General features: G+C 35.4%; 1 protein-coding gene across 1 annotated transcript; it reads left to right on the top strand.

Annotated features, from left to right (window-relative positions):
- Positions 1-3,307: 3,307 nt before the first annotated feature.
- On the top strand, positions 3,308-9,941 carry ODAM (odontogenic, ameloblast associated). The gene is made up of 10 exons (XM_061145570.1): positions 3,308-3,358; positions 3,447-3,488; positions 4,011-4,058; positions 4,628-4,861; positions 5,292-5,339; positions 7,110-7,214; positions 8,063-8,110; positions 8,945-9,016; positions 9,494-9,652; positions 9,912-9,941. The coding sequence occupies exons 1-10, from the start codon at positions 3,308-3,310 to the stop codon at positions 9,939-9,941; spliced, it is 837 nt and encodes a 278-aa protein (XP_061001553.1).
- The last annotated feature ends 1,214 nt before the right edge of the window (positions 9,942-11,155 follow it).

Here is an 11,155-nt window from a genome sequence, read left to right as displayed (position 1 = left end):
TCAAATTTGATTCTCCTGATCCATAGAATCTACTTCACAATGGTTCCCATCAGCTTCTTAACTGATTTTCACCATAGCTCAACAACAAAAGCAGAGATAACATTTTGGAATGACTAACTTAAAAGCCACTGTTTTTTTCTGATTCATCATTTATGTTACAGGAAGAGAGAAAAGATACGGACAATTTCAATGGCACGTAATCCAACAGTCAAATGTACTTGGCGATGACTTGTGTTTTTGTACTTTTATTTGAATGAAGGGATGTCTGGTGTTCTGGTAATTGAACTAAAACAAAATAATGAAGTCCCAGTGGCACTACCAGGCACTACCAGGATTTCCTCATCTTCAGCTTCCTCTGCTTAATGTCCCTGCACCTTAATCCATACAGACTGACAGGCCTCTGGGTCTGGGTCACCTTTTTCTCCCTTGAATGAAGGAACCCATTTATTTAACAAAAGCCAATGGAATACCTATTGGGTGACTGACATGCAATAGAAAAATTAATAAATTTAACACAGATGGGTGAAAGAAACAGACATAGACACTATTCATATGACAATGTTTTCAGAATTAAACTAGAGCCCCTGGCTACCTTCCTTCCTACTCAGAGGCAACTTTCCTTTGGTGACAGGAATTGAAAGCCATCGCACAGGAGAGCACAGCCTTACCTCTTTCCCACTTCAACTTGCTGCATAACTAGAGAGTTTCAACTGCTTTTCTTTAGGATATTCAAGTAATGGAAAAATAAAAGCAAAACTAAAACAGTAACAGAAATCTCCTCCCAACTAACTTCAGATTTAAGAAATGCAGCTAGGCAAAACTGTTCATCATCAGGATAGTAGTGTTCACATTGACTCTATTTTCTCTGTAGTACAGGTGACGCTAGTGGTAAGGAACCCTCCTGCCAATGCAGGAGGCAAAGGAGACGAGGCTTCTATCCCTGAGTCAGGAAGATCCCCTGGAGGAAGAAATGGCAACCCACTCCAGTATTCTTGCCTGGAAAACTCCATGGTCAGAGGCGCCTGGAGGGCTACAGTCTCTGGGGCCACAAAGAGTCAAACACGACTAAACACACACACACACAATATAGGTCCTAACTTTCTCCATGTTTAGCTCTGACAACTTTCTGGCTCAGTTGTGGGATGAGCCGCCTAAGACCCTGTACAATGGATGCAATAGCAAATCTCCGGAGACTGAGAGCTTATGGTTTACTAAATTTAATTTGACAATATTCAGAATAAACTAAGGTAAATCACTGAAAGTATATCATCAGGCAATTTAGAGCCATCAACCTAATTCACCCATTCAGCCAGTCTACTGGTCCAGGTAACAACTGGCTAGGTTATAGAACCACTTGGCTCTAGTAAGATCTGCATCAACATCTGAGGTGGTCCAGCTATTTAACTAACCTAAAAAGATAACTCTGCTAAATTTCAGAAAGGTTCCTGTCTAACTGATATACAATCCTTGTGGAAGCTTATCTGCTTTACTGAAGAGGGGTCTTGTTGTCTTTATTTATTTATTTTTTGTCCCTATAGTTTTTTTTGGCTAGATAGCAAATGGCATGATCATTTTAGTGTTAATGAGTCATTCAAGTTCTAAGTGTCTCTTTCTACCAAGAAAGCCAAATTCATTGAAAAGTAATAAATTTGTTTTCTGCATGGTAAGGCTTCCATTAGTTATTCAAGGTTAAATTAGTTAAAGAACTCTTGCACAATGGAAATTCACTGTTAATATATTATCACATTTGTGATCCTAACTATTCATTAGAGCAGGGTCAATATTAACAACAAAGGAAAATAAGACAAACACCACATTTGCTTTAAGAAGAAAATATAAATAACAATGAGTGCAGAAAGTAATACTTAGTTGTATTTTGAATACTAAAACCATATTAAGCAACAAGTAATTTTTTAAAACACAAAACATTCACTCTCCATTGTTTCTAAAATGTAGGCAATCATGCTTCGTATTTATTAAATTATGTAATCCCAAGCAGCTTATATCCAAAGTAGCTCATTTTTACCCAGTCCAGAATTTAATAATCAAAGAATCTTTACCTCTCCTAAACAGGTTTTGAATTATTTTTCTTTTAGACCTACCTCTTTGTTTAAAAATTTTGTATTTTATCCTTGAAATAAAACTAATCACTCAATAATCCTTGAATAAAATCTTTAAAAGTTACTCTATTAAAGTGTCCATTTTAAGGATGGTAAAAGAAGGAGCAGAGAAAAATTATTATTCTGGAAAAATTAGTCATAACCAAAGCAGAAGCCAGGAATGATCAGGGAAAATTTTCTAAGGATAATTTAACAACATTACTAAAACTGTGGGAATCCATATACCACCTAGATGATTAGGAAGGGGGTTATTAGCTAAGCCATTGTCTGAAACCCACTGAATCACTGGTCCTTTTGAACAATGATTGGTCCTCCTTTTCTAATGATGGGACTTTAAAATTTAGGAGAAGCTCCAAGCAGCAGATCTGAAGGATTAAAAAGAACACAAGCCTTGAATGAGTCTAGATTTCTCTTCATAAGTAAAGGAGTGAGGTAAGATATCAAATCTCTGCTTTCATAATTTTATAAACACAAATCAGTCAGTTTTGCAGGACAAACTACCAAGATCACTCTAAATGCTTGTGCAGGTCAATCATTTGAACTATAGCAAGAGTTTTTGCATCTGGAGGACAAGAGATAATTTATTTCCACAGATTACACTGTAAATCAATATTACAGCTTAATTTTATAACCTCTTTCTTTGAATTAGGAAATATTTGACTCAGTTGCTTCATTTTAATATATTTTAATGTTATTAAAATTTTACATAGAAACTACCTGGTACTGAACTGCTATTGTCAGATCTTTACTGTAGTACTTTTACCACATTAAATAGACAATAAAATTGTTTTCATAATAAAGACCGAGTTCGTTGACCTCCGCCATGGACCTAAAGGCCCATTCCCTATGATGTAGAACAGTACAAGAAATAAGTCCTTCTTGCTCATAAATTCATCCAGCTAGATTGTATGTTACCAAATGAGTCATTTGGGGAAAGCTAAAAGGACAAGCAAACAATTTTGGTTTTTAAAACCAGCTGCTCTGAGAAAAAGAATGAATTCTCTTACAGATACTTATAAATATACTTTTTAATTTTAAATCCTAAGACATAAGTAAATACTGTGGAATTCACCCAACTACCCTTCTGATTGAACAATACTGGATAATTATTGTTATCATGATTTTTACATAGACAGTCTTTTTACAGCTAAGTTTCACAATGTATTTTCTAGATATTTCATCTGAAAATGAGAACTATAATTCTTCTCGGCCTACTGGGAGCCACAATGTCAGCCCCGGTGAGTGATTTCGTGATAAAATTGAAATCATTATGTGAAACCCATAACAAATCCCTCTTTTACTGTTTCTATTTTTTTGTTTGTTTAGCTTATTCCACAGCGCCTTATGTCTGCAAGCAACAGCAATGAGGTTAGTTTAAATATTTAAAACAATATCCCCAGTTTTTTGTCTTATGGAAACACAGCAGGAAGAGATAAAAGCCTTCTTGTTGATTTATCCTGCAGTTCTACCCACTAATTATATCCAAATGCATTCCCAATGTTTATGTTTGTTTTGCATACCAGGTTGTTTCTAGAATACTACTTTGCCTCCCTTATTTGATTGCAAATTCTTTAAAGGCAGAAACAGATTCTTGTATACCTTTCTGCTCTAATAACACTTAACAGAGTGGGTATAGGTGTTTAAGAGCATAAAATGGCTGACTAAACCACTGGAATGGGCTAAAGCTGTGCAGTCTCACACACAGGAGAGAGGTAGTTAAATCCTACCCTCTAATCACCATAATTTAGTTCAAGCTTAGTGAGAAAACATCTCACCTCTAACAGGAAACTGAGTTGTACAGTATTTGACTGTACAGTATTTGTAGTAAATTTTATTCTTAATAGTTTTATGTGTAGTAATCTTGTTTTCATGTTATCTTTCCTTTCCTAGTTGCTTCTGAATCTTAATAATGCTCAGCTTCAACCACTGCAGCTTCAGGTATCCCTACCCCAATGATTGTTTCAAGAATATTTCCTACTGCTCTTTTCTTGTGGCACTTGGTAGGGGAACAAAATGTTTTCTGATTCTATTTCTGAAATCTTAACTTTTAAAGTTACTAATTTTTCACATGTGATTTAATTTCCATTTATTTGAAGGCCGAAGTAAAAACTCTAATCAAATGAACATTTTCAGGCACGAATGCTCGCAACTATGAGATAGTTAAATTAATCATTTTATGAAAAGTCATACACAGCTAATAGGCAAAAAAAAAAAAAAAAAAAATATATATATATATATATATATACACACATATATATAGAAACCAGTCTGGCAACTGCAGACTCTGTACCATTTATCCACCTCATTCATATTTGTCATCATGATCAATGGGAATTTACCACTGTTCATGCTATTTGCCTGACTCTTAATGTGCCAAGATGCTGTCCTTTTTTATAATGCAGCAATAGAAATATAGAAATTGTTTTACATTTGCTTCTTTCTCTGACTTTTAATTCTTTTCTAAATGAAAGAGAAATGCTTCCTTTCTGTCTCTTGTGTCCTCCCAGGGCCCATTTAATTCATGGATTCCTCCTTTCCCTGGAATTCTACAACAGCAGCAGCAGGATCAAATTCCAGGACTCTCCCCATTCTCTTTATCAACTCTCGAGCGGTTTGCTGGACTGGTCCCAAATCAGATATTCGTCCCAGGACAGGTTGGTTTTGCCCAAGGAACCCAGGCAGGACAGCTGGACCCCTCACAGCCTCAGACTCCACAGCAGACCCAACGGGGCCCTAAGAATGTAAGTCCAGCCTCTTCTATCTAGAGGAAACATAATGCACACGGATTGTGAAAATGAATATGAATCAGCTTTGAAATAAGACAGGCATTTCCTGAGCAAGAATTACTTCTCTGATCTGTTTCTACCATCACTGGAAGTACTTCCTTGTACTTCTGATTTTTGACATGAAAAATGCCATATAAATCAGCTCTTCCAGGATCACAGTCACGAACTGAAAGTGTGAAAACATGTCTTGGACAGGATAATTAGGGAAATTTCATCTTCAAAAAAAGGGTGATTTGTATTAGTGCTGGTACATATAGTAGATGACCTTTTGTCATCCTAGAAGTCTGCTAATATACATTTTACATTTATACACTTAGGTCTAAAGAAATCGGCACTGGAATTTTAAAAAGTCAAGTGTAACTTTTTCATCATTCCTTTTTGGCAGGTTATGCCCTCTCTGTTATCCTTGAAAATGCCTCAAGAGCAAGCACAGGTAAGTGAAAGAAGGCCACCACTCCTGTGCAGAGATGGCGGCATACTCTCTCCATTGAACTTCTTCTTCTATATTTATAGCTCTGACTCCTGTGGCAGGGCTCTGAAGTCCATGTGATGCTATTACTGTCTGGGTACCACCCCTGCTGGGCTGGCAGCAGTTTGTTAACAGCTTTAAAAGAAAGGCCAGCTGGGAGTCTCCAGGACCCCAGTTACCAGCACATGGCTGTGCTGGGAGTTATGGAACTCACTAAGCCTTAGGTTGTGTTCTCTCTCCACCAAAAATGCTAGCATTTGATAACAACTCTGGAGAAATACCATACACTGACTTTGGCCAACCCTAAATTTTGGTTCAGAGAAAGAGGCATTAATCTGATGAAATATCGTATGATGTAGAGAGAGGTTTTTTTGAGTTAGGCTCTAAACATTCCCAGGTTCTTGGATATTTTCAGTTTAACTCCATATTACAGTCAAATTGCGGTGATTTCCATTAAATAGCAGAATCTTTAAAGAAAATACTGCAAATTAGTAAAACCATGAAAGTAATATAGAAAACCCTCTCAATGTTAATATAATAGCCTGCATTCAAAGACATATGAATATGGATAAATTATATTATTCACCAGAAGAACGTTGACAATTTTGTAAAAAGTTAGACACCTGGCTTTAGTGCAATAATTATGTAATTTTGTCCACTTAAAACAAACATTACCTCTAGACATTATCTCATTCTGTTTCATACCAGTTAGAGAATTAGATACCTGACAAGTAGAATTACTCCATTTTAGGATCAAAAACCTAAGTCTTTATGAGATTAAGTTCCCAATTCTAATGAAAATAAATAGCGGAGTTAGAATCTAATTCTTCACCCTTCCTTTAACCACTAAATCAGTGACTCACCATTCTGGCTTTGCATTAGAATCTCTGGTGATAATTTTGAAAATTACAGACACCTGGACCCTGCCCACACCTCATGAATCAATCCCCATGAGGAGAGCTTAAATATGACTATCTGTAAAAATGTTCAGTTGGTGTTTTGATTCTTAGCCAGAGTTAAAAACCACTATACAAAATATATACCTCTTCTCAAACCATAGTTATTGTTTTTCTTAACTTGTTTCCATTAAGGGCTCTTATTAAATAACAGGAGACAAAACTCTATGGATGTACAATGATCATAATTTTCTATAATTACATATACAGACACACAGACATAAGTGGAAACCAATGCATGATGATGTGAGTGGTAAAACTGCAGAGGCTCCTATTTTTTTCCTCATCTATTTCTAGATTTGCCAAATACCTTATAATGCACATGGGTTGTTTCAATAAAATAACAATTATTAAAGGCAATACATTTCTGAACAATTCGTTCATTATGGTAGAATGTCTAATACTACATCCTGCAAAATGAAGAGTCAAAAAATATTGATATATGGAAAATGCTGTATAGGCTATCTTCTTAGATATTTGCAAAGTAATTTCTATATGGCTTTTATAAAGCTCAAGGTACCCTTTGAAGAAGATTGCTATTAGCTGAATTCACTGCTTCCTAATGTGTTTGACCAAGCAACCTTGAAACAAATTCCAGTGTCATGTGCCATACAAGTTTTTTCTAAAGTTTGGGAAGGACTGTTTTATGTGTTCTTTTGTTCACAAAATTGCTAAAGACAAATCAGCTTTAAAATAATATTGATAATAGAATTAAAAAAAAAAAAAAAAGCCTGACTGATCTGAAGGAAGCTCTTCTGTACTTTTCTATTTACAATAGATGCTTCAGTACTACCCAGTCTACATGTTCCTACCCTGGGAACAGCCTCAACAAACAGTCGCACAGTCACCTCCACAAACAAGACTGCAGCTATTTGAGGAGCAGGTACTACAAGCATTTGATTTTAATTTAACTAGTTCCATCTAAGGATAAAGAAGAAAAGGTAAATTTTCAAAGAAGAGAATATCTGATTTTATACTTAGTGCAAAAACTCAGTGTCTTGAACTGATGGTCATAAAAGGATATACTGCTTTCTTTTAATGTAACACTAATTTGGAAATATACTCCAAGACTGAATTTGGAAGAATTGTTGCTGTTGTTGTTTAATGACTAAGTCATGTCCAACTCTTTTGCAACCCCACTGACTGTAACACGCCAGGCTCCTCTGTCCATGGGATTTCCCAGGCAAGAATACTGGAGTGGGTTGCCATTTCCTTCTCCAAGGGATCTTCCCAACCCAGAGATTGAACCCATGGTTTCCTGCATTAGCAGGCAGATTCTTTACCACTGAGTCATGTGGAAAGCAATGAGATACAATTAGGTAATGTAATATTGAGTTTTGTGGACCTTCAATAAAACAGTAAAATTTTAATATAAATTTAGATGGCTCATACATAACTAGATTACTTTCAGAGTGCAAATTAGATTTTAATTTATCATCACTTAAAACTTATCAAATCAATTACAGAAAACTGAAAATTATGCTTCAAACGACTGGTAGTAGTACTTCCAATTAAGCCATACTAATTTAAAGAGAAAGGGACAGTTTTAACCTAGAAATCATATGCTGTTAAAAGGATGCTTGGTAATTTAAAAATAATTTTTACCACCTAGAACATATAAATTTTCAAAAAAGTATTAGTACAAAATAATATACATATATTTCAATTATTTATCACTGCATTATGACAAAAACCATAAGTGATCTAACACATTTTTTTAAATTCTAACAGATGCCATATTATACTGAATTTGGATATATTCCACAACAAGTAGAACCTGTAAGTAAATGTATTTCTCATTAAAAAAAGAAAAACTAACTTTTGAAACTACTTGCTAAATAAACTATTAAATCTATCAGTGACCTTTAGTCAAAAACCCACCAGGAACACACTTCTAGTTGGACAAAATTGGATTTATCCACTTATTGCAACAGGGGAGGACACACACCATGAGGAACTGTGGAGTGTCTTAACAGGAAGGATTGGAATGACTCCTCACAGGGTCTAGTCTTGTGTCAAGTGATTTGGGGGAGAGCTCAAGTAGTGACATTTCTTTTGATTGGGAGTTCTCAAGAACTGGGCTTCCCTGGTGGCCCAGACGGTAAAGAATCTCAAGAACTGGGGGTAGTTCTATGACTGGGTAACTTAACGATTCTTACCTAAAAGGTAAGAAGGATGGAGTGAGGCAAAGACCATGATGGGTAAAGAAACAGAAAGTCTTCAGATTATCCAGGACCTAAGGATGCCTAATGTTTTCATGCCTTACACAGGGACCTTGCTGTGGGCAAGGTTACCTAGTGCTGTTTTTTTCATTGCATTTCATCATGTTCAGAGGTGACCTTGTCTGATACTGGTGTTCTGTAGGATTGTTAATGTACAACAGGGGAACACCAGCATCCAGCAGAGAATGTCAGGCAGCTCCTGTGAACACTGCAGCAGTTAGGCCAGTTTCTCAGTGTCAGGAGTTGCTTTTCTCTTTCTCAAAACCAAATTATGATTTTTGTTTTTAAGAAACTAATTGAAGAAGTTGGGAAGGGTATAACCACCTTAGGTGCAAGATAAATGTTTTATGGATTATTAATTTATGCCATTTAAAACTTTGCAACTTTTAAGGTTATGCCAGGAGGACAGCATCAACCAGCCTTTGATCCCTTCCTAGGTACAGCTCCTGAAATTGCTGCGATGGTACGTTTCCTTACCATCTTTGCTTACCATCTTTTCCTTACCATCTTTAACCGTCCTACCACACTTTGATAGTTACAGGAAATCAGCAGCTGACAACCTACAGCTCCTTGCACTATTGTGCATTTTAATGAAACTGTTATTATTATTCCATCAGTAATTATAACTCCTTCACCCTGTAATCTTTTGCCACTCAAGATTCAATTCACTCAGTTCATCAAATATTTATTGAGGAGCTAATACATGCCAGATACTCTCCATAGGTACACTCATTTAAAGTCAGGTATTAAAAGGCATCCATGTTTGCTGGCATATATGCATACTCTTTCTAAAGGATAGATTTTAATCTAGAAAACTAACAAGGTATTTACTTCTTTAAAAAAATCCTTGCTTTACATCTTAATCCTACTGCTTTATATTCTTCCCAATTTTGACCTTACATTTGAACTTGTAATCACTTTTTTTTTCTCGCCCTTACAGCCAGCAGAAGTGTCACCATATTTACAAAAAGAAATGATAAATTTTCAGCACACCAATGCAGGAATTTTCATTCCTTCAACTTCACAAAAACCCAGCACAACAAGTTTTTTTACTTCTGCTGTGGACCCAATCATTACCACAGAACTCATGGAAAAGAAGGTAGAATAATCAAAGATTCTTTTTATGAAAGAAATGGGTCTCTAAATAGAAAGTATAAAAATAAAGTTTGAGCTTGATTTATAGGACTTAGTTATGAAAATCATGGCAAAGTTAAGATATAGTAGAATATATGGTCTTAGCCTTGAATAGGAAGACCAATAATTGCTTACAGATAATCAATCAGAATCTAATTTAATTTTTATTTAATAAAAGCTTTTTTTTTTTAATAAAAGCTTTTTATGCATGTTTTTCTCACTAGGCCAAGACTGAGAGCCTCAAGGAATCATAAGATGTTGTCCTAATTATTCAAAGTTTAGGGTAGGTATTTGCCAAGAGGCATGCCTTACATTCCATGACATATCTTAAATTAAAAGAAAAAATTGTAAGAATAACTAAAGGTGTATGCCAAAATGAAAAAAAGTTAGTGCTTATATATTCCTACAAAGCTAACAATAATTATGAGCAATTTTATTAGCAAATTTTTTAGTCAAAATAAATTTTTGAGAATAGTGTCTGTCTACGCCATAAACTTTTCATAAACTCTGAGAACACAAATAGCAAATATACTAGGTCCATGTTACAGACATTCTACAGACAGTAAATGCAAAGTGCTATGCTGTGCTTACTCTCTGAGCCATGTCCAACACTTTGCAACCCCATGGACTGTAGCCCACCAGCCTCCTCTGTCCATGGGGATTCTCCAGGCAAGAATATTGGAGTGGGTTGCCATGCCCTCCTCCAGGGGACCTTCCCAACCCAGGGATCAAATCTGGTCTCCTGCATTGCAAACAGATTCTTTACCATCTGAGCCACCATTGAAGCTCATATGCAAAGTCAGTTCCCCCAAACCACCACTTCACTTTGCAAGCTAAATGTAATGCCAGTACATCTGTGATAGTTTGGAATGAAATAAAGTCTCAAAGTAATAAAAAAAAAAAAAAGCATAATCACATGGAAATTTAAAATTCCATGATTTTTGTATTAACTATTACTTTAATTGATTACCTGTCCTGATGGGTTTCACTGGCTATGAGGCTAGTGGGTGTTTGATAGAAGGGCAGATTGGGGTGGGTCTAACATGTAAAAAATACACACTAAAAAGCAAATGATTTGGCCTGAATTGGAAAAGTAAAAGGCAAAGATTTTTTAAATCTATCCCCTGCTTCCTCTGAGTCTTTTCTGATTTCTCCTTCTATGAAAATGAATACTTAGCATTCCTTAGATTAAAAAAAAGTAGATAAAAATACAACCAGAAGTGAATAGTGTGAGCACCTCTTTAGAAAAGTCTCTTCTATAACGTGGTATTTTGTGCAATGCAAGATAATTCAAGCTTTTTAATCAGAAATATTAAAGGGATTTCAGTATAGTGTGATCTTCTGAACCAATGCAAGAAAATGTAAAGTTTTATTTCTTTTTAAACAATTTAGAAAATATCTAGGGAATTTTACAGAAAGCAGTCTAATGATATTAAAATGCTCTTTTATTTTATTTTTCAGAGAAAAA

The sequence above is a fragment of the Dama dama genome, chromosome 6 (assembly GCF_033118175.1).
Source record: "Dama dama isolate Ldn47 chromosome 6, ASM3311817v1, whole genome shotgun sequence".
In the NCBI taxonomy this organism is placed as follows: Eukaryota; Metazoa; Chordata; class Mammalia; order Artiodactyla; family Cervidae; genus Dama; species Dama dama.
This window is presented reverse-complemented; position numbering and strand designations above follow the sequence as displayed.